Here is a 25,515-nt window from a genome sequence, read left to right on the forward strand (position 1 = left end):
TTTTTATAAAAATAAATCATTTTTTTCAAAAAAACTGGGAAATATTATTTTTGATAGCATTATTAATTTTTTTGTAGACATAAATATATTGTTTAAACATATATATATATAAAGTTATATAACACATTCATGATAAAAATATATGAATTATAAATATAATGAAATTTTTTTATTACCAAAATTAATGAAAATTTAAATAAGCGAAAATAAATAAAATTTCTAAAAGAATTAATAAAAAGAGAAAAAACTAATAAGAAAAAAAAATTTTTTTTTTCTTTTCTTATAAAAAAATATTCTGATTAGCAGTAAAACGTAAATCAGTTAAAAACAAATTCGCTGCGAATTGATTTGAAAATTCGAGCAAAGTTTTCACCAAAGGCGCAAACTTTTCAATTATTTCCCTCCCTTTTCCACCTTCGGGTGCTATATATATATATATATATATAGTTTTAATCTATTTTTCACTTGTTCTCCTATTTAAGATTTTAATATATTATGCACATTTTTACTTTTATATTATTTATTTTCATTAAAAACTTGATTTAAACTTTTTTTTAGTAAGAATTCCAAATGAAGTTGAATAAAAAGTAGAAATAAATTAATTTTTAATTAAATTTAATAATTGTTTCAAGTTTTCATAATAATTGTATTTTTAAAATATTTCTAACTTTTTTTAGTAAGAATTCCAAACGAAGTTGAATAAAAAGTAGAAATAAATTAATTTCTAATTAAATTTAATAATTGTTTCAATTTTTCATAATAATTGTATTTTTAAAATATTTTTAACATTTTTAGTAAGAATTCCAAACGAAGTTGAATAAAAACTAGAAATAAATTAATTTCTAATGAAATTTAATAATTGTTTCAATTTTTCATAATAATTGTATTTTTAAAATATTTTTTTAAATAATAAAGGGAAATATTTTGAAAATTCTCTATTACAGATTAAAAAAAAAAAAAAAAAAAAAATTAAAACACTTGTGGCAACATCAATGTCGTGAATTGATTACAAACGTGCGAAAAGTGCTCAATGTCATATTTATATAGTATTATTAAAACAACTATTAATATCATGTAAAGCAAAATTTTTGTGCTCACAGGAATTCTAATTTTTTTTATTTTTTTATATAAATATGTATAATAATTATATTACTTTGCCACAAAAAAAAAATGTGCACTTCAAATTTTCAAAAAACACACAGAAAATGAAAAAAGGACAGGAAAAACAGTAGAAAAATTTTCTACAAACTATATATGACATAGCGGTGAATTAATTAACGAATTATCATTGTAATATAATAATATGGATCTGTTAAAAAATTTATTTTCAAAAAAACACATTCTCACACGATAAACAAATGCTAATTAATAATAATTTATTTTCATTTTTTTTTGTCTTCTTTTTTCATTAAACAAACATAATAAAAAAACAATGCTTTTGAAAAAATTAATGCATACATGCAAAATTTTTTTAATAGAAAACTTTCAATTAACAGACGGAAATGGTTTGATTATTTATTATTGTTATTTAGATATGATTTTTATTTTTCAATCATTTTATAAAAAACATTATTCAGAAAGGAAGATTTGAAAAATTTTGCAAATGGTTGAAAGAAAAATAAAGAGATTTTAGAAAAGTGAGATAGCGAGAGAAAAAGAAATTTAAAAAAAATAAAGAAGGTAAATAAAATATTTTTTTAAATATATCTTTATTTAAAAAAAAGAAATAAAAAAAATATTCGATTTAAAGATATTACTTTTTGTAATTAATTCGTAAAATCCTTTTAATGATTCGGAAATTTTTACAAGTAATATTTAATAAAATTTAAGGTAAAAAAAAACCCTATTCTAATACTATATTGAAATATATCTACAAAAAGAGAAGTGAATCTAAAATAAATCACATGCTGAATCTACTAAAGATGTGTGAAATAAGAAAACTTTCAAAGGAATTTGATAATTTTTGAGAAATAAAAAAAAAAAAAATAGAAAACTAAGAATGTGAGAAGAAAGACAAAAGAGAAAGGGTTTAAAAACTGAAAAGTGCTTTTTGGATATAATTAATAATCAATTAGCAACCAGTTATTAGTTTTAAAACATTAATCAAATTTAGCAATAAACCATACATATATTGTTTTTTTTTCACGTCAAAAATCACATTTGTGCAAAATGTTTACTCAATAAAAATATTAATTTGTCCCAATTTTAGAAAAATTAATATAAAATTTTATTACGATTTTGAAATTTAACAATATATAATTTATTAACAATGATAAATAACAAAAAAATTTAAGAAAAAAACAAATAAAAAAAACATTTTTTTTTGAAAAATTATTGTTTGTCTCTTACTATGGTATGAACATATTTAAAATATTTTTATCGAGTACACTTGTACAATAAAGGTTTTAGTGTGTTAATTAATTGAGTGATGTGACTGGATGAGGTTTTGCTTTTTTAAAAAATTTCAATCTTTAAAATTTTCGTCTCTTTATATAAATATCACAGAACGATTAGTTTGAATAGAGGATAAAATAATAAATAATATTTAAAATATTAAAACAAAAGATTTTTGTTCCTTATGATTGTTTAATATGGAAAAATTATTTATAGTAAATATTTATTTTACCATTTATTATATTTTTATTTGTTACCATTATTGTAAATTCTCTTTCGTCTTTCTCGATAACATAATTTAAGTTATAATTTATGAAAATAAATTTATAAAATCAAATTTATAAGAATAAATTTATAAAATCAAATTTATAAGAATAAATTTATAAAAATAAATTTATAAAAATAAAATTTATAAAATCTAAAAAGACAGTTAACAAAATATTTAATGTTTAGTAAAAAGTAGTTAAAGTCAGTTTCAGTCAGACACATACGAATTTTTTTTTTTGAAATATTGTCTCAGAAGTTAGAGAAATTTTTAGTCAGACGTGACGTTTTTATTTTACTATCAGTAGAAATAGACAGGTTTAGTCAGACATTGCAAAATTTGTTTAAATATTTTATTAGTAGTATAAGACAGTTTTAGTCAGACACATGAATTTATTTTTTGAATCAGTAGTAACAGTTTGTTTCAATCAGACAATTTTTTTTTGTTGCAAAATACTGTATTAGTAGTAAAAGAGAGTATTAGTCAGACCAATAGTTTAAATTTCACTATCAGTAGTAAAAGACAGTTATCGTCAGACAGCTGGTCTTACAAGAATCAGTAGTAGAAACTATCTATAGTCGGACAAGTCATTAAATTTTTAATTTAGCAGTAAAGGTCATTTTATGTCGAACACTTTTTAATTTTTGTAAAATATTGCATCAGTAGTAAAAGATAGTTTTAGTCAGGCAAATTGTTTAAAACATTGTCTAACAGTAGTAAAAGACAGTTTTAGTCAGACAGTTGTATTATTTGCAAAAAAAAACAGTTTTAGTCAGACAAATCGTTTAATATATTGTATCTAAAAATAAAAAACTAAATTTAATATCAGTAGTAAAGTACACTTTTAGTCAGACAAAATAGTGCGACTTTCAATCAGTTTTTTTAAAAAAATAAATTCCTATTTAACAAAACCAATTCAATAATAAATTAGTTACTGTAATAATTAACATAAATTACTAAATAAAGAAAAAAATTTCATTCAATTATTATGAAATAACTAAACATAAATGGATAATTATTTTCAAAATGATAAGAAAAAAAAATTTATTGTAAAAACAAAATTTGGAGGACTCGAAATAGAGTTATAAAAAAAAATTGTTAATACAAAAACACAATTAAATTATATTAATTTTTGTATAGGAAAAATAAATGCAAATTTGTGAATTTAAAAAATGATTTTTAATGAATTTGATGAATGAATTATATAGGGGAAATAAAGAGAAAGAGAGAGAGAGAGAGAGAGAGAGAGAGAGATGAAAATTGTAAATAGCAAAATACCTGGGTCACGGGATTTTCGCCTGGGCGGTAGACGACGTTGTGCAACGGCCTTTTGCGACCTACGTAATTGACGCAAACAAATTCTAATAGACTTGCATAGATGAAACACATACAAACGCCGTCCCATACATTCATTGCAGTCAGATTCGAAACGACAGGAAGTGTCGACCGGAAGCCGTTCGACGTCGTGAAGAAATTGAGCATCGTCGTGACACCTGAAATTAATTTTTTTTTTTCTCAAATAAATAAAAATTCAATCAAAACTATAATATTTTTTATATTTTATAATATATAATATATAATAATAATAATATTATTATTATTATTATTATATATATTTTTTTTTAAATTTTCTATAATAATTATTTTTCAGTACATGAAAAATATGTTTTAAAAAAATGTAATGAATGTGTAAAAAAAAAATTAAAAACAATTATTTTTTTTTTGCAATTGAATGTAAATATTAAAATTATAATTAATTTACCAATCATGACTCGAGCTGGTACGGCGTTCCACTCAAGCCAAAACGTGATAAAGGAGCTCGTCACCAGGATAATCCCAGGGATGAAGACGGTCGTGAAATAGAAGGCTCTATCTCTTGTGAACATCAGGTCCACCTTCAGGCAGCTATAGTTACCTATGAGATTCAAAATTTAAATTTACTTCTATCTTCATTTTTTAAAAATCTTTAAAATTAAGCAGGGCATTATGATTTATGAAAGAAAAAAATGTCTTGAAAATTTATTTGCATCTTTAAAACAAAAAAAAAAATTTTTTTCACAAAAATTCCCCAAGACATTTTTTTTTTATTCACATTTATGAGAAATCTATTTTTGAATTGATTTTTTTTTTCATTTCAAGCAGTATATCGATTAATTTTTACAATTAACTACTGGCTAATTTATTAAAAGTTAGAAACATAATCAGTATTAGTCACTTGCAGAAAGAACCTTTACAAAATCACCAAATTACTGAAATTAATTTTGTTTTTAGTCAATTTTTTGGAAATGATTTGAATTTTTTTTTTCTGAAATAATATTCTTGTGAGAAAAATTAATTATATAATAATCATTAAATTTTTTTTTTTTTCATGAAATTAGGAAAAAAGTAGAAAAATTATGAATGAAAATAAATGATTGTAAATTAAAGAAAAGAAAGTTTAGTTTTTAAAAATAAAAGAATTTTTCACTAGGAAAAATGTGAGTTTTTCACGTGAATCTTTATTAAATCGCCCTAGTTCATATATATATATACTAAAATTTCGGGTCAAGGCGCCACATTTAATTTCCCCCGGGGCATATAACGATGTGTGGTATTTAACAAAATTAAAAAAAAAAAAAAAACCAGCCTCCATATCCTCCAAAAATCTGGTACATATATAATAATTCTGTTTTGAGAGGCCTTTTAATAAAGTAACCATTAAATGCACGAATGAAGATTTATTTAAACATTAATTTTAAAAATTAAAAATATTCATTGAAAAGACATTTAAAAAAAAAAATGATAAATTTATAACGCATCAAATTTTTTGTCTAATTAAATTTTCATATTTAGGTTTCAAAAGACTGTTTATAATTTTAGAATTTATTTTTATTTTTTGGTATTTTTTTTTTTAGAATTTTTTCTCTATATATTTTTTTTTCATAGATTTGATAATTTTGATTCTTTATTTCATATTTGAATTTTTGTCAAGTTTCAATTGTGATTTCCGATTTTATTTGTATATTTTTAAAATTGTAAATTATAAATGTATATATTTATAGAAATTCCGAATTTATAATATAATATTTATAATGAATTTCTATCCTTACCTGTCTGACCAAACACAGATTATATCACTGATTGGTTTTGAGAGGCAGTAGGAACTACATTAATCATTACTAAGCGAATTTCCATACAAATTACTAATAATAATTCTATATATAGATATAGAGAGAAATTGAGATACCAATTTATGAAAATTGAGTTATAAATAAATAATTAAGTCAGGTTTTTAAGCGAAGCTATTGATATAATATGCAAAGCATTTGGAAAATAAGCCGCACAAACATGATAAATGTCAAAAAAAAAAAAATTCTAATACACACGAAATGATTTATATTTATTTTTTTTATTATATATTGTATTTAATTTTTATTATTTTATGAAAAAAAAAAAATGTTTCTTAATAAGTGTTGAAAAAAAATATTACTGTTTAATTTAAAAATTCTAGTTTGAGAGAACTCTAAAATAGTACGCTGACCCAGATTAGAATTTCATGTATGATGTACATATATATTTTTTAAAAGAAAAAAAAAAAACTTTTTTATAGATAAAAAAAAATTCATGTATATATGTACCTAATATCACGTTATCTGTGCTTGAGTTTACTTTTCAAAATACTGAATAGATAGAGAAAAGCAAATGTACCTCACAAAATATTCTAATATCTGTCTAGAAAAAAGTCTTCTTTCCCTCCAAGCCTCGAAATTCGATTAAAATACAAAAAAACTATCGATTAAAATAAAAAAAAAGTAAATACAAAAAAAAAAACTATAAAAAGAAAATAGGAATTTTTTTCGAGAAAAATTTTACACATTTTTTTTTATAATTAACGCCCTCATTTATGTTTAAAAAAAAAATATCTCTTGTTTTTGTACAACAAAAGTGTTTCTAAAAATAATTTTATTTCGTCTTTATAAGTCAACGATTCTAAACTATATAAAAAAAAAAAAATATTCTAATAAGATGAAAAGAATTTCTTTTGTACCTAAATTCGAATAAACCCTCATTGAAAAATATTTGGGTCAAAAAAATGTTTATTTGATAATAGTCAAGGTAATAAAATAATAATAATAATAGTCAATAAATAATTATAATATTAATATTATTATAAAAATAATAATTTTTTTTTGTCGATGCTGTTAATATTTTAATTTTCCTATTTATCGCTCAATGATTTCTAATTAATTTATTCTAATATTTAATTTCTCAAAAGAAAAAGAAAACAAAATTTCATCTATGATTTATTTTTTCACGAACATCAATAGACTTTACTTTGACAAAAACACAAATACACGCACAAATATATATATTTATATAACGAGGACGGGAAAATATTCTCTACAAACATTAATATAAAAGTGCATTCATGCTTCGTTTATTATAATATGTGTATTTTTTTCGCAAACACATTGGAGAAAATATTATTACGATGGAAAGCGCACTTGATTATATATCCTATAATATTGCAAAAAAAAAAATTCAGATACATCACACAGTTATTTAGAAAAAGAAAAAAAAAAAATTCCCATCTTTTGCTACTGAGCAAGCTTCTTTGAAACTAGATCTACGAGGATATAAAATATATATATATATAGATATATATATAAACTCGAGGTATAGACAGATTTTATTTTTTAACTATAATATTGAACAAGATTATCATCTTTCAAAAGGGAAATATGTATATGAGAATCTAAATATTTTATCTAATTTTCTATAAATATGATATCAAAGAGGAATTTTTTTTTTCCCCAAAAATGAAAAATAAAACTATTTTTGTATTGAAAGAAGTTTTTCTGCATGTAATGAATGAAATTAATAATATATAGTTTCAGCCAAAATTGAATAATTCTAAAGAGTAGATTTTTTTTTTTTTTTTTAATAATGGTTAGTTATGGTTTTTCAATTTTCAAGCAGATTATAAAGCAAGCTTTTTTTATTTGCTAGATCAAATTAAGGAAACGGTTCATTAATAAAATTTTTTTTTAATCTTACTATGTTAAAATTTAAATAAAAAATATATTTATAGAAATTATTACAACTCTTAATATAAAAAAAAATATATATATGAGGCATTATTTGTCAACTGAAGCCCCCTTCTGCCCAAAAATAGTTTTCAAAAATTCAAAATGGCGGGTCCAATATGGCGACTGAATTGATAGCAAATGGTTTCTCAAGCAAAAATGTCTATTACTTCTAGATTAACATCAGATTCGTAATCAGCAACCCCAAAAACCCCCGAGTGTCAATTTTCAAGTGAATTTAATTAATTTTATGGCATTTTGACGCCATATTGGATTCGCCATTTTAAATTTGAAAACTATCATCGGATTCGTAATCAGCGATCCCAAAAACCTCCGAGTAGCAATTTTCAAGTGAATTTAATTAATTTCATAAAATTTAGTCGCCATATTGGATCCGCCATTTTGAATTTGAAAACTATCATCGGATTCGCAATCAGCGACCCCAAAAACCCCCGAGTAGCAATTTCCAAGTGAATTTAACTAATTTTATAAAAGTTAGTCGCCATATTTGATCCGCCATTTTGAATTTTCACAAACGCCACACGACATCGAAAAGTATTTGTTTTTATTGAAGTAATAAGCCTATGCCTGATTTTCCATATTTAAACTATTTTTAGGCAGAAGGGGGCTTAAGTTGACAAAGAATGCCTCATATATATACCAGATTAGTAATTTTTTTATTACTATAATTAATATTATTTCTACTCTCTAAATCTGAATTAGTAAAAATGTTTACTAATTTAAATTAGTTTTTTGCTTTAGAATTAGTTAAATTTTACTAATTGTTAGTAAAAGTTACTAATAATTAGTAAAATTTTACTAATTCAGAAGAAAAAAATGAGTCACTAATTCAAATTAATAAACATTTTTACTAATTCAGATTTAGAGAGTATAATACATTTATACGTTTTAATAAATAAAGTAGTCTCTTGTTTCCCGTGTGTCTAAAATATTTCATCAGTAGTAAAAAATAGTATTAGTCGGACAAATTTTACATTTATTATATAGAAATATTTTTAGTACGATTTTTTCTAAAATTTTTCAAAAGTAGAGAAAGGCCGTTAAAGTCAGACAAAATAGATAAAAAAAATTAGTAGTAAAGGACAATTATAGTCAGACGATTTTATATTTGCAATCAGTGATAAAAGATTGCAGTAGTCAGACAGTTTTAATTAATTGAATTTTTTTCAATATATTGTATCAGTAGTAAAAGACATTTCTAGTCAGACATAACTGTAATGTCAGTAGTAAAATTATAATATAGTCAGACTGTATATTCAAAATCAGTAATGAAAGACAATTATAGTCAGACAATAATTTTCAGTAGTAAAAGACTGTTCAGACAAATGCTTTTAATCAATTTTATTTATTATCACTAGTAAAGAAAAATCGACTTCTGATATTTATATAAATAAAAAAAAATCTAAGAGTTATATTTCGTTTCTGACATTTTTTTTTTATAATAATAATATTTAATATTTTTCTTGTTAGTGATGGAAAAAATGTTTCCTTAATTTGAAAGCAGAAAAATACTATACTTATAACGAATAGAATTTTTTTTAAATTTTTAATCGACAAAAAATATAAATTATTACAAAAAAAAAAAAAAAAAAAAAAAAAACTAAAACAAAAAAGGGGTCGTGGCTGATCTCACGATTTGGTTAACTTGGTCCTGTCTCTCTTTGGGTCCTTGGTTGGTTCTCGATCAAACTTTTAAAACACTTGTAGGAGTGCCTTGATGCGTTTACCTTGTTCTTCAAATCTGCGCTGGCACAGTGAGCACCTAGTGTCCCCAAAATCATCGAACTCGTCCTCGTAATCAGCCATCAGCTGTCTGTCTGCAACAGAACAGCCTCGATCTGCTTCCGGCTTCCGCTTTTTTTGTTTTGTTTTTTTTTTTTTTGTGTTTTCTATCTTTCTTTATCCATTATCGTTTAATTTTCATTTTTTTTTCCCCCTACTAATTTCTCCTCTCACAAAAATGTGGTAAATCCTTTAAATTCTCATTTTCACAAAACTAAATTAAAAAAAAAAACTTCAAGAGTTCTTTTTTTTCTAATATTTCTACTTTTTGTGTGCACACTATTTTAATATTTTATCTATTTCATCTGCTTATGTTTCTCACTTCTTTCCGTTTTCACTATGGTTATTATTATTTGTTTATTAATTCACTCATCTTGCGTTGTTTTATTTCTCACGTCAGCGATCGGTAATTGTTTTTTTTTCTCTCTCTTTTTTTTTTGAGAAAAATAGTAAAATAATACAATATTTCTAAAGTCAATGCTTATCTACAGTATTTACTGCTACTCTAATCGTAGGAAAAGGATATGAAGGATAAATCAAGCAAATTATAATTATTGACAGTTTTTTTTTTTTTTTTTAAATAAATAATTCTTTCTGATTTGACTATAATAATTAAATACCAATACATTATTTTAAAAATCATTTTAAAATGAAAAAAAGTGACATTTTTTTTTCTTGATTCAATAGAAAAAAAATTAATATTACCGTAATATATTGAAAAAGGATCCTCTTCAGAAGAGACTGAAAAATTAAACATAAGAAAAAATAGATTATAAGTCAAAATTTAAAAAAAAAAAACAAAAATTGGTGAAAAAATGTGAACAATTCCGTGTTTTAAACAAAAAAAAAATTACAGTTTAACGCGACATTCTCCAATGGATTAGATTTTAATAAATAAAATATTTTTATCACTAGAGATATTTTATAGTTAACACTTGTTCCATTAAAGATATTGGGTTAAAAAAATGATATAAAGAATAATATGTAATATGTATATATTAGAAATGGAAAAAGTAAATAGAAACATAATTTGTCGTACAAATTAAATTGTGTAAAGAATAGAGTAATACTGTGTATTGCATTTTGAATATTGTATATGTGATAAATGTTTACAAAATTATATGACGTCAAATTTTAAAAAATTTATATTTTAATTTTTTTTTATATTGCATATAAAGTAATAAAATTTAGAATTAAATTTTAGTAATAATTCTAATAAACTTTTATATTAATTAATTAAAACTTTTTTTCAAAGCACATTTTTTTTTTAGTAATAAAATTAAGTATTTTTGGTTTTTTTTTAATAATTTGATGATTACCGATCGCCGATTATTTCAAAAATTATGCACGCAAACACTCCGCCGTGGTTGCTTCTTGAAAAATTAAAAAAAAAAAATTGTAACATGCGAAAACCGTATTTCCACTATAATATTAAATAATTAAACTCACATGGACTTGAATATTATTTTTCTATTTTGAAATAAAAAAAAACGATTTCTAAATTTTTTTTTTTCCTTTCAAAAGCCGTGCAATGAATTCATATATATATATAGTCACACGTGCAAAACATTATAGATAAATCGATATAAAAAAATGTGAAGATTTTTTTTTCTATAATATTATTTTACAAACAATTGTGATTAATTTAGCCAGGAAATGTACACATGTATATATATTTATCTTTCCTCAGGAAGCTAAAACTCATGAATAAATTGCATAATATCGTGGGGTGGTAATTTTTGATCTTTTTATTTTTGGAATTTTTATCTAAAAGCGTGCGGCAAGTACCTATTCTACTTTTAACATAATGAATAAATCATAAACTTCCTTTATCAGATATGCAGTTTAGTATATATATATATATATATATTAAAATTTATAGTGCTAAAAAAAGTGTTATCAAATTTAATTTCTTTAGTGTTTCTAAATTATTATTGTAATTCGATTGTAATTATTTATAATATATTATATAAAAAAAAGTTTTAATTCTCTGAATATTATTATTTTTTTTTTGACATATTAAAGAGAATATGTAATAACAATGGTAATCTGTATTATATAACAAAAACTGACGGGCACGTTTTAACTGCAAAGATCAATTACAACCGCTAACGAGATGTAAACAATTTTGTTTGCTATTGACTTGTCTGAATAATTGCATCGTTATTCAAATTTTAATCCGTTGACTGTACAAATTGCACATTTGCAATTCATTAATTTTTTTTAATATTTCTGTTTTCTTTTTAACAAAATACTTTATAAAATTATGTCCTTATTAATAATTAAATTATTTTTCAACTAAAATATTAAAAATTTACTATTTTTAATTTTTTTTTTTTTTTGAAAATTGTATATCTATCGTATCAATTTTGTTGAATTGATGAAAAAAAAAAGAAAAAAAAAAATTGACTCTGAAATTGAACCCATATGATTCGACCTTGAAGCGAACCACAGCGGACAAATTCAGAAGCGAGACAGGGACCAAGGTTGCCAATGTCTAAGGAACTAATATTGCAAACCATTCTACGTTCATAAAAAAGACCTTGCCTTGACATGCACTTTTTTTCTTGCCAATATAATGCGACATTTAAATGCTTTCTTGCAAATTCGTGTATTTTTTTTTTTAACAATTCTTCAATACGATCATTTTTTTTTCAATTATCAACTAATTTTTAAATATTCTCAATAAAAAATAAAGTTATTTAATTATAATTATAATGTTTAATAAATTGCATTTGGAAATTATATATTGTTATTGTAATTAAAACCTTGAAAAAGGAGAAAAAAAAATTATAATTAAATTTTAGTATATCAATTTATTAAATTAAAAAAAAATGATTTTTTATATAAATAAATAAATTTTTTAATAACAATTTTTTTTTTAATAAATATTTTTTTTTTTTTTTAATAAAAGGCTAATAATAAACTAGATTACTCTCGACCGTGTAGAAAAATTGTTGGGTTCGTGTGCGTGTTGTACCATGCAGTATATGTCACTTGGTAATGAAAGTAATAATAAATCAAGTAAAATAATATATAATAAAAATATATATAATTAAATTTTATAATTAAAATATAGAATTAATAATAAAAAAAATATATAGTAAAAATATATTAATAACAATTTTTCAATCATAAATTAAAAAATATTATCTATTGAATCCTATTCTTATTGTTTAAAATTTTCTATTAATATGTACTTTCATTATCAAAAAAAACAATTTTTTCTGAAACTTAAATTTCCAGCAGGATATTGTAAATCTTTAATGAAATTAGCAGAAAATTTTTTGGATAAAAAAAACCTCTATAATTACATTTCTTTTTTTTTTATACAAATCTCATTTTCTCTTGGGGAAAACATGAAACATGCATAATATATAAGAGAAAATGTAGTTTGCATCTTTGTTGAATCAAAAAATGAAAAGTTTCCCTTCTCCAGAGGCGTAACTTGGAAAATTAAGTTTCAGTTTTACTTGTAATCTTGTGAATATAAGGTGCATTAAATGTGAGGTATATAAGGAATTACTTGGGATAAAAAAGATTATTTCGCTTCACCAGCGAGAGCAAAAAAAAAGCCACGCACAAAAAACAAAAAAAAAAAAAAGGTCATAGAAAAAAAGGGAAGAAACAACAATTTCATCCTTTACCCAAAAACAAAAACAAACAGGATGCAAACTTACCTTGACAAAAAATTATTTTTTCACAACGAAATTCAAGTCATTATCTCGACAATAACTCTCTAAATCTGAATTAGTAAAAATGTTTACTAATTTAAATTAGTTTTTTGCTTGAGAATTAGTTAAATTTTTACTAATTTTTAGTAAAAGTTACTAATAATTAGTAAAATTTTACTAATTCAAAAGCAAAAAACTAATTTAAATTAGTAAACATTTTTACTAATTCAGATTTAGAGAGTATAAAACACTTTTTTTTCTAAATATATATATATATTATATTTAAGAATCTCTTTTCATCTTATTTGCGATATAAAAAATTTATATTATTATTTGAAAATTATTTTCTCCAAAAAAAAAATTAGAAAAATTAAAATAATAAATTACCCTTTTTTTTTGCTAAGAAAAATGTAGAAATTTAATAATAAATAAACGAGTGGAGAAAAATAAAAAATTAATATTATAAAAATATGAGAAGTAATTCGGTGAATGCAAATTAGTCCCTCTTTTTTTTCAATGTAAATTTCTCAATATATAAATATCGATTTCCATCAATTCATAATATATAGGAGCAGTCGAGATATTTCATGTCAGAAGTAATAAATAATAATCTATTAGAGATCAATACAAAAAAAAAAATATATAATCAGAACTCCACAATGGGTCAAACCAGGGGTTATTGAACTTTATCAAACAATTTTTTATATATATATCTAAACTAAGAATATATATGTATTGTATAAAAATAGATTAGTCACATATGTCTAGTTTTCTCTAATAAAAGTACAAAAAAAAAATATTAAAAGTATGACCAAAAAAATTTATTTTTTTTTTTTAATCAATTGAGAAAATTTTGAAAACTATTTTGAAAAATATATCACTTGCTTTAAATAGTGTAAATTGGCAAAAAAAAAAAAAAAAATTTTTTTGAAGCAAAATTTTCAAGTCAATTGCAAGTGCAAGTGAGTGTATTTGAAATAAAGAGAATATATAAATTTTTTTTTTGAGGTTTAATTTTCAGCTTACCTCTCCAACTGGCTTTGATGGGACATGTGATTGTCTGATTTTGAATAAGGTATGCATTCAGTGTCGTTAGACTGGGGCTTTTCCGTAACGTGCCCTCGTCGTTCTTCCAAACGTATGTAATAGCCGTTTGCTCATAGGATACTAAAAGAAAAATGTCTTATTATTAGAAAGTAAATTATTTTTTTATTTATTTTTTCTATTTTTACATTTATTTTTTATTTTATTTTTATGATTTAGAAAAAAAAATTTGTTCATTATTTTGAACTAACACAAAATTAGTAGTAATAGTAAAATAATTTTTTATTCTTTCATTTTTTTTTCTGTCAGTAGTAAAAGAGAATTTAAATCAGACTTAATAATTGGTAGTATTTAGAATAATTATTCAGAATAAGATGTAAATTTCAGTAGTCAAAAAACAATTTTGGTGAGAAAAAATGTTTCAATTAAGTAAACAGTAAAATTTTAATTATAGACAGACAAAAAAAACTCAAAGTATAAAATCAGTAGTAGAAACCAATTTTTGTCAGACAAAACACATTATGTGATTTATCAGTAGTAAAAGTCAATTACAGTCAGACAAATCATTTTAATTCAATATCAGTAGCAAAGAACATGTTTAGTCAGACATTTTTAAATATCCTTAAAGCTTTATGTGTAAGTAGTAAAAGTTAATTATAGTCAGACAAATCGTTCTATTTTTAGAATCAGTAGTAAAAGACATTTTAAAAAATCAGTAAGAAAATTTTTGCTTTGATTTTTTTGGAAATTACACTTACGGCTAAAAATGTAACCTTTTCTTTTTCTTATAATTAGAACAGAGAAAATCTTTAATATAAATTATAAATATATTATATATATATATATATATATATATATATCTCAAAGGAAAATTCTTTGTAAAAAATTTCATTTGATTTTTTAATGAATAGAGTTTTCCCTGGCTTCCCAGGTATTTAGTGAAAAATTTCATGTAATTCTTGACAAGAGCAAGGAAAGAAAGAACAAAAGGCTCTTTTTTAAAATATTCTTACAAAGTACTAAGGTGGTGTTTTATCTGGTGCATCTCCAATGTACAGTGTTCTACGTCAATTTTTCTCAAATAGTTCTAAGCAAAAAAAAGGCTATAACGAAAAAAATTCTTTTTTTCTTTTAGTGATTATTTTTTATACATTTTCAAACATTTTTAAAAACAAGAATTTAAAAACAGGAATTTAAAAAAAAACAGAATTCAGTAACAAAGCAAAGATTGAACAAATAAGAAATATAAAGAAAAAAAAGGGAATTACCAAGAAAAAAAGAAAAAAATAATAGAGAATGAAAAAAGATTTTTTCGACAAAAAATACTTACTGCTCTCGATAGCGAATGAACACAATGGGTCATCGAATGGGAAAATGTTAAGTCTACCCTGACAGGAGAGGATTAGATGGCGCCTAAAAACATATAATTTATCATTAAAGTATAATGTTTTCTTTTTTTTCAAACTAAGATCCATTTCTTTCTTAGAAAGAAAATATATTTTTTTTCGATCCTAATTTTTCTTGAAAAAAAAAAAATTTAATTCACACTTTTTGATTAATAGAAGAAAAAAAATGTGTTTTTTAAATATAGTAGGTTGAAATTTGACAATTGATAATGTAAAAATAATTTCATATTCATATAAGCATGAAGTGAAATATATTTGGCATGTAAAACCAATGTGGTTTTTTTGTAAAGCTAGTGGCGGATATTGATTTAACTCGCTCAAGTTAACTGTGAATGTGCTATTTCCAGTTGTTGGCTGACCAAAACTGACCCTATCTATATACTCTGGAAAACGTAATAAAGATCCTTATCTGTCCTGATGTCAATGACATATTTATTTTTTTTTTTGGTTCATATTTTTCCCTCTTCTTTTTTTATGTCTACTCAAATATTATTCAAATTACAATATATATCTTTTTAAAATAATATTTTTCGATTATTTGTACAAAATATATAAATTTATTTAAAATAATATTTTTATTCTCTCTAAATCTGAATTAGTAAAAATGTTTACTAATTTGAATTAGTGACTCACTTTTTGCTTCTGAATTAGTTAAATTTTTTTAAGAGCATCGAATTTCATTTAGTGACTCACTTTTTGCTTCTGAATTAGTTAAATTTTACTAATTGTTAGTAAAAGTTACTAATAATTAGTAAAATTTTACTAATTCAGAAGCAAAAAGTGAGTCACTAATTTAAATTAGTAAACATTTTTACTAATTCAGATTTAGAGAGTTATTTGTATAAAAAATTGTCGAACAAAAATTTTTATTATTAGTCTCAGTAGTAGGAGAAATTTTCAGTCAGACCACTGTAAAAACTGTCCGTCTTAAAAGTGCAAAAAACCTCTTGTTTTAAGACGTTTTTCGCGTCTAAGACACCAAATGTGTCTTAAAATAAGACGTTTTTTGTACTTTTAAGACGGCTAGTTTTTACAGTGGCATTTTCAATTATTTGTAATCAGTAGTACAAGTCATTTAAAGTCAGACCTTTTTATTATTTTTTTTTTCTATCAGTAGTAAAACGCATTTTTAGTCAGACAGGTAATTTTCATATTATTAAAAGACAGTTTTAGTCAGATGTATTGTTTTATATTTAAAGTCAGTAGTAAAAGCCTCTATCACTCTTCGAAAATTCGCACAAATATATTTTATGAAAAATACTAATTTTATTCTGTCAGAAATATTATTTTTAATTTACTGTTAGTAGTAAACGGGCTTATTTAGTCAGACACTATCAAATTTTGATGAAATATTGTTGAAGTAGTAAAAGAGGATTTAAGTAAGACAAATAATTTTTAAAATTAGTAGTGAAAAAAAATTCTAGCCAGACATATCGCTTTATATTTAGAACTAGTAGTAAAAGTTCGTTTCAGTCAGACAAAAAATTTCAAAGTATTCTAATTTTTTAATCAAAAATTTTTTGAATTTAATATTAGTAGTAAAAACCTGTATTAGTCAGACAAGTCGAGTCGTTAATCTTCTAATTGAGTAAAATATTGTATCAGTAGTAAAAGTTCGTTTCAGTCAGACAAAAAATTCAAATTATTCTAATTTTTTAATCAAAATTTTTTTAAATTTAATATTAGTAGTAAAAACCTGTATTAGTCAGACAAGTAGAGTAGTTAATGTTCTAATTGAGTAAAATATTGTATCAGTAGTAAAAGAAAGTTTAAGTCAGACAAGTAATTTGTAATATCAGTGGTAGAAGCAAATTTCATTCAGACATTTTTTTTTTTTTTTGCAATTTTTCTCATCAATAGTAAAATAATTAAAAATATTTTTTACTATCAGTGTGAAGCAGTATTTTACTTTATTTTCTCTATAAATATTTAAATTATATCATAAAATATGCAATAGACGTTAGAATATAATTTTTTTTTTTTTCTCATTCCAAATAAGAATGAAAAAGAATGTATAACGAAATCATCATATGAATACCGCATTAGATAGTTGACAGTGCCATTGCGATAGATTCGCAGGGCAAAGTGGACCGGTATAAGGGGATCCTTGAAATCTCCGTGCATGATGAAGTACGTGTCTGGGAGCCAGATATCGTTGTGATGGTGGATTGCGTTCAGAAATTCGTAACGTGATCTGTTACTGTAACGCAATCGTGGATCGTACCACTGCTGCTGCAAAAGAAACTCCACCTCGTATTTCTAAAAAAAAAAATAAACAAACAAATTATTTGCATATATATATATATATATTTACGTATTTCATGAAAAATACCTGAATAAATATATATTCAGAATACCAATTTCTCTATATCAATTTATTTAGAAAAGGCCTTTTTAAATATTTTTAATTAAATTCTACTTATCGTCAAGCAAAAAAGATTAGGATATAAAAATACAAAATCCAAAAAAAGACTATTAATTTTGAATAATTTTTATGATGACAAAACGTGAAATGTGGAATTAATCCATATTGAAGAAATTTACCAATAATTATTACAATTGAAATAATAAAATTTAATTGATCAAATAATGAAAATTTCAGTGTCCATTGTTTGAGATTTTCAAAATTTAGTACTAATTGACATGAAAAATACATGAATAAATATATATTCAGAATACCAATTTCTCTATATCAATTTATTTAGAAAAGGCCTTTTTTAATATTTTAAATTAGATTCTACTTATCGTGAAGCAAAAAAAAAAATTATATAAAAATACATAAAATACAAAAGAAAAAACTATTAATTTTGAATAATTTTTATGAGGACAAAAAGTGAAGTGTGGAATTAATCCATATTGGAGTACCAATAATTATTACAATTGAAATAATAAAATTTAATTGATCAAATAATGAAAATTTCAGTGTCCATTGTTTGAGATTTTCAAAATTTAGTACTAATTATTGACCTATGATGATTGAAATTGTTATTATCGATTAATTTATAATTGGAAATAATTCGAAAAAAGAAGATTATATTTTTGTTTAACAATGGTACATAATATACATATGTATATACAATAATATTTTCCATATAAGAGCATCGCAAACTTGAAACTTGTCGAAAAGCTCGATTGTGAATTTCATAAATGTGATATAAACTACAGACATTTCTACACCTAATGGAGTACTTGACTTCCAGTTGAAACAAACATATTTGCATTATGAGCGTTATATATGCTCTACTAGTCATGCATTTTCAAGAGGAACTCTTAACAAGATTAATTTAGTTAAAAGTTTCATATTTGTCAAGCCGTATGTGAAAAGATACTTTTAAAAAAATTCATAAAAGATCAAAACAAACATTTAAGAAGAAAAAAAATTAGTTTAGAATCGGTAGTAAAATATATTTATTATTATTATTATTATTATTATTATTATTATTATTAATTAAATAATTAATTAATTAATTAATTTATTTATTTATAATATATAATTATATAATTATAATTTAATATTTATATTTAAAATAAGTAGTTAAAGACAGTTTTGATGAGACGCATCGTTTTATTTTTAGTTTCAGTAGTAAAAGAATGTAGCAATCAGACAAATTGCTTTATATTTAGAACAAGTAGTAAAAGTCTCTTTCAGTCAGACGAAAAAAAATTGAAATTACAAATTGTCAGCAGATTAGATTTCTATTTTTGAAAAATTTATTATAAGTTTAATAAAAGTTTGTTTTTGGCAGACAAATCAAATTATTACAAATCAGTAGTAAAAATCGTATTTAGTCAGACAAATATTTATGATTTTACATTAGTAGTAAAAAGCTGGTTTAGTCAGACAAATAAAATTATTACAAATCAGTAGTAAAAATCGTATTTAGTCAGACAAATATTTTTAATTTTACATTAGTAGTAAAAAGCTGGTTTAGTCAGACAAATCCAATTATTACAAATCAGTAGTAAAAATCGTATTTAGTCAGACAAATATTTAAATTTTTACACGAGTAGTAAGAGACCGATTTAGTCAGACTATTTACCAAAATAAGAGTACAGAAAAAAGGAAATAAAATTATGAAAAATTGATAAAACATTTTAAATCATGTTTTTGCTTTTTTTGTAATTTTTTGTAATTTTTTTTTTTGTTCTTTTTGCACTATTTAATAGCAATAAAATTGCAATTTATCCAAAAGGTTCTTTTGAAATATAGAATTTCTTGGAAAAATGTGTTAAGAAATTTTCTCATGTTTCTTTTGTTTTTGTGAATTATATTGTTTGCTAAAAAGTTTGACAAATAAATATATATAAAATGAAATTTCTCCATTGATCCTGCCGAAGCTTCTCTTTCGATTTATTGTATCAAATATGGTTTAAAATGCGAACCAGTTCACTATTCTAGTTAAGCCATGTTATCGTTGGATTATACGCTGGCTCTTCGATCTCACGTGCCCAGATTGCCCACACATTTTACAAATCTGCTTATCTGCTGTGACATATCTGTCATGGCATTAAGTGAGATTCAATGTGCATGGTTTTGAACTTAAATGTAATCTCCAATTTGCACCTATACATTTCCCACACAGCATCCAAAAAGATATAATATATGAACCACACAAATGAACTGGTTTTTCATTGTTTTCAATTGAAACGAAAATTATCCAATTCTATATCTAATTTACACTTTTATTAATAAATAAAAATTATTTTAAAAAATATTATATCAACCCCCCTGTTTTAATCATTTTTTTTAAATTTTCCATTGATCTTTTTTTTCCAAATGAACCACCTATTTCAAAGAATTATTATTACAAATTCATTGAAATCTGAATAAATGTTATTAAAATTAAAATTATTAAACTTTAATTAATAAATTAATTAAATTAATAATAAATAAATAATTAAATGAATTAAAATCGACATTAAGAAATTATTTTTGAAAATAATTTCAAATGAAATTGCTTAAAAACCAATAAATTATTAAAAAGTCTTGAAACGAACATAACCTTTAAATTCAAGTCAATTTTGGCGGGAAATACGGAGAGAGATGAGGGAAGGGGGAAGGACTTACTGCTTTATTCAGAGTCTTAAAACAAACATAACCTCAAAATTTAGGTCATTTTTGGCGGAGGAGGGGAAATGAGAGGAGGGAGGGGGAACTTGCGTCTATATTCAGAGCCTTGAAACGAACATAACCTCAAAATTTAAGTAATTTCTGGCGGAGGAAGGGAGGGGACTTGCGGCTATATTCAGAGACTTAAAACGAACATAACCTCAAAATTTAGGTCATTTTTGGCGGAGGAGGGGAAATGAGAGGAGGGAGGTGGGACTTGCGGCTATATTCAGAGCCTTGAAACGAACATAACCTCAAAATTTAAGTAATTTCTGGCGGGGGAGGGGACTTGCGGCTATATTCAGAGTCTAGAAACGAACATAACCTCAAAATTTAGGAGGGGGGACTCCCCCCCTCCTAGGTCAAAATTTCTGAAACAGCGGCGGCAGCTGCGGCGAAATCTTTTTATCAATATAGAAAGATAATAATCCCAATTAATAATTACCTAATTATTTTTTTAACTAATTTAGAAAAAAAATCTAAAATTTAATTCTGTTATTTTATCTAAAAAAAAAAAAATATTAAAATTGTAGAAATTGGTATACTCTTGGAAATATGAATAGAAAATTTGAATATTATGATATTACAGGAGCAATGCTTGTATAATTTAAGACACTCTAAAAATGTTTAAAATTTGAATACAAGATTTCCCAGAGATATTAGAGTGGACAATTTCAAAGCACTGAAAATCTCAAAGAAATGCATTATAATATTTCAGGGCGAAAAAACGAACTTAAAAAAAAAAGTGCATAAAAAAAACATTTGAATGTGAACAAAAATAAAATGTCAAAGAAAAAAAAAAATTAGAAAAAAATTAGAAATAAAAATTAGTAAAAAAAAAAAATTGGTAAAAATTGAAAAAATATATATTTAAAATGTAAATTACCAAACTGGACTCGTCAGGTGATGCGAGACTTAAGAGCAGTACACTCACGTTAACGGTCAAGGTTCCTGTAACAGAGCAAAAATGGCTAAATCTTTGAAGTTGGTTAGAAACGACAAAAAAAAAAAAAAAAGAAACACAGAAAAAAAACAACTTGCAATCTAAATCGCTGACTAGAGAGGGTTAAATTTCATTTTCCGAGTCAGTTTCATAAAATGAAAAGGGCGTCGAGAGAACGATTTTTTTAAAATGTTTATAAGTATCTCTTTCAACGCATTTCGTAGCTCGTTTTCCAGCGACGTTTCTCTTCACTTATGAATCTCTTTCTCTCTCTCTCTCTCTCTCTCTTACTCAGCAAAAGATAAGCACACTTCGAGATACTCAAAAAAGAAAAAATCGTTATTAAAAGCAAAAACAATTTTTTTTTACTTCAAAAATCAAATTTAATATATGACTGGAAAAAAATTAAAAATTACTCAAAACTATTTTTTAATTTATGTATATATAAATAACAAAACTTTTAATTTTTTAATATTTAAAATTTCTTTCAGGTTTGAATTTTTTTTTTCTATTTTTTCTAATGAAAATGACACGTTTGAAATTTTTTATAATCGAGTATCTCGAAGGGAGAATGCAATATAAACTTTGGTGCTAACGAAGACTTTGAAACGGTTAACAATGTGAAATAAGATTAAGGTTATTTTTTATATATATACTCTCTCTATATGCACAGCACACTAATGGCACTCTAGGCGTTAAATTTATTACGACAGCAAAAGCTTTTTGTTAGCCATGCTGTGCACATGCAATAGTTGCGGATATAGCAAAAATAAAAATTTACATCACATTTAGAACCTCTTTTTATTTTTTTTCAAAAATTGTTTCAAATTTTATTAGCACGTGTTTTACAGAATCACAGGATTTTTGTTTTTTTATATATATATTGCGAAAAAATAGTAAAAGAATTTTTTTAAAAAATAGAAAATTTATTTATTTAAAAAAATATTATTTAATAATAATATTATTTATTAATAATATATTATTTAATTAATAATTAAGTAAAAATAATATCTGTCTTATTTATAAACGGATATGGAATTATAATATTGAAAATTTTACATAACATATATTTAATTTGAAAATTTGTAAATAAGAGGTGCTAATTGGAATTGAAATTTTAATTATATAATACAACATTTATTTTCAATACACCAAACAGATTGAAAAAACATTTATTGTTTTATATGATATTCCAAAGGATTGATTGTTTATCCATAGACGTAGTCATTCTTCAAAATGACAAAGACATTCCAGAACTGTCCAAATATAACAAGGAGTGAGAAGGGCTAATGACAAATATGACGGTTTCATTAACGTAATAGGAATAATTGTTTTTGAATGCTTAATTAATATGTTTGCTAATCAAGTGTGACAACAAAATTATGATCTATTTTGTCCCAATTTATTCTAGATTTCTACTTTTTAATTTATAATATAATTAGGTATCTATCATCTATTTGCTAAAACACTTTTATCACTGCAAAAAAATTTATCTTATAAAAAAAAAATGTTACTATTATATTCAACAATTTGTTTCTGATTTTTTTTTATCAACTAATCGTAATATTAAAAATTGGAAATTAAAAATTAAATTACAAAAGTAGTAAATAAAATCATAGAAATTATTTTATGTAATCAAATTATTAGAAGAAAATTCTCATCAAGTGATCAATATCAATAACAGTAGTTTTAATAAAATTAATACTGTTTTTATAAATAAAATTTATAATTAAAAATTTTCAAAATTAAAATTATATTTTCAAAATTAAAATATTTCAATTTTGTTCCAAATATGAAATTAAATTAATAATTCTAGTAATGAAAATCTAATTGCAAAATAAATATCAATTTATATCACATTTTGCATATAATTTTTTTTTCAACACGTTTATTATCAGGTTGTTAGTGAAACAATAAAGTGATTGATTTTCAATGAGTGTGTAGGAAAATAATATTGGAACCCCAGTAAAATATTGAAAGAAACGAAAAAAAAAAAATTACAAAACAAGAAATTTAGAGTTAAATAAAAATATTGAAATATTGTTTACAATATTAAAAAAAAAAACGTTTTTCCTTTCTTTAGATAATTTGTTTATAAAATCAAAATTTTTTGCAATTTTTTTTTTTTTACATAAATACAATTTCTATAAAATCAGGAATTCGGGACGTGTTTATTTATTAACTTTTTTTTTGTGGAAAATTGAAATTTAATTATATACAAAATAGTTTGTTCTTTTTTTTATTACAAATCCAATGTATATTGAATTTCAATTTGGAAAGATTGCAAAACGTATATATTTCGTTTTCAGACTCCATTTAGCAAATTGAATTCGAAAAGGATAATAAAAAAAAAACGGAAATGTAATTTTTCATAAGGCCCGTATCGACAATAGAGTTGGATATTCATAAAATAATTATATTTATAAATGTAATATACATTTATTGTCATTGGGAATTTTTAATAATTGACAAAAAAAATTAAATTAGAAAAAAAAATTTCGTTTAAAAATTTTGATATTAAACGTAAAAGTGAGTTTCAAACAGTTATTTTAATTCTTATTATGAAGTATTATTCTTATTATAAGTAGTAAAAGACAGTTTTAGTCGGACAATTTTTTTTATCTTCAAAATCAGTAGTAAAATACACATATAGTCAGACATGTGATTTTTATATTTTTAATATATTTTTTTTTAATTTCACAAGTTCACTTTAGTTTCAGTAGTAAAAGAAAAAATTTAGTCAGACACTTTTGAATTTTTGGGAAAAAAATATTTGTATCAGTAGTCAAAGTTATTTTCAATCAGACAGTTTGTTTTAAAATTAGAATTAAAAAAATATATTTCAGTCTTATTTTTTTAAAAAAGTTTTTGAGTAGTAAAAGGGAGTTATAGTCAGACAAATATTTGTAAATAAATCATTTTCAGTCAAACTATTTTTTTGTCGAATTTTAGTAACTATTTCTCGAGAATTTTTCTTTTTTTTTTAGTCTCTAAGTAAATAAACTATATTTTATTTTAGAAATGAAAGTAAACAGATGTTTGAAATGTTTAATAGTAACATAACAACTCAAGCAAGAGAATCGATATGAGGCAATATTCGTCAAACAAGTGAAACGTTGACGTTTTCACGTAATATAAGAAGAGAGGTGGGTTACAGGCATTAACCCTCTGATCCGTTGAGCACGAAACAAGCCATGCAATTTGATAAGGGTTTTGTGTATTGCCAACGACCACGTAATTCTATCGAAACACAGATGCATAATCCTGCTGTTGAGTTTGCACGCTTTTGTTTGTCACTCATACTTATTCCAAGTTCTTTATATATATATATAAACATTTACCTATATTTTCAACTTAAGCTTATAACTTGGCAAAGAGATTTTTTTTTTATCGTTTTCAAACTTCAAGGTTTTAAAGCTTGCAAGGTCGTTTCTTGGACTTTTGCAACATAAAATTATAAATGTATTTAAATTTTTTTATTATAGTTCACCTAAAAAAGTTAATGTCGTGTAAAATTTTTTTTATTTTGAAAAAAAAACTTAATCAAAATTATTATTAAAAAAAAAAAAAGAAAATTGTTGAAAAACATTTTTTTATTTTACACTTTATTGAAAATTATTTTTTTGTAATTTGTAATAATTTTATAAAAGAATTACATATTGTCTGTCTGTAAATGACTATTACTACTGAGTGAAAAAATTTAAGACATCATCTGACTGTTATTACTAATTTTAAATTCGGAAAATATAATTTTAACAAAAAAATTACAATTTAAAAAAAGTGTCTTACTAAAAATTGACTTACACTACT

At 23.2% G+C, this 25,515-nt stretch overlaps 1 protein-coding gene across 19 annotated transcripts in view; it reads right to left on the minus strand.

Moving 5' to 3' along the window:
- LOC127289764 (glutamate-gated chloride channel) overlaps window positions 1-25,515 on the minus strand; it is a 100,880-nt gene that overhangs the window by 6,325 nt on the left and 69,040 nt on the right. For 10 of the 19 annotated variants that reach the window (XM_051317926.1, XM_051317919.1, XM_051317911.1 and 7 more), the window contains 7 exons: window positions 21,649-21,713; window positions 17,691-17,911; window positions 15,577-15,659; window positions 14,229-14,369; window positions 9,474-9,563; window positions 4,422-4,574; window positions 3,938-4,152 (listed from right to left, as the gene is read on the minus strand). In XM_051317926.1, the coding sequence (XP_051173883.1) occupies window positions 3,938-4,152; window positions 4,422-4,574; window positions 9,474-9,563; window positions 14,229-14,369; window positions 15,577-15,659; window positions 17,691-17,911; window positions 21,649-21,713 (968 nt within the window). Of the gene's footprint in view, window positions 1-3,937; window positions 4,153-4,421; window positions 4,575-9,473; window positions 9,564-10,233; window positions 10,270-14,228; window positions 14,370-15,576; window positions 15,660-17,690; window positions 17,912-21,648; window positions 21,714-25,515 lie in introns of all 19 variants that reach the window. The other 9 variants (XM_051317923.1, XM_051317922.1, XM_051317920.1 and 6 more) reach the window with 2 other exon arrangements.

The sequence above is a fragment of the Leptopilina boulardi genome, unplaced genomic scaffold (assembly GCF_019393585.1).
Source record: "Leptopilina boulardi isolate dan_hultmark-lab unplaced genomic scaffold, ZJU_Lbou_2.1 LbouV2_51, whole genome shotgun sequence".
In the NCBI taxonomy this organism is placed as follows: Eukaryota; Metazoa; Arthropoda; class Insecta; order Hymenoptera; family Figitidae; genus Leptopilina; species Leptopilina boulardi.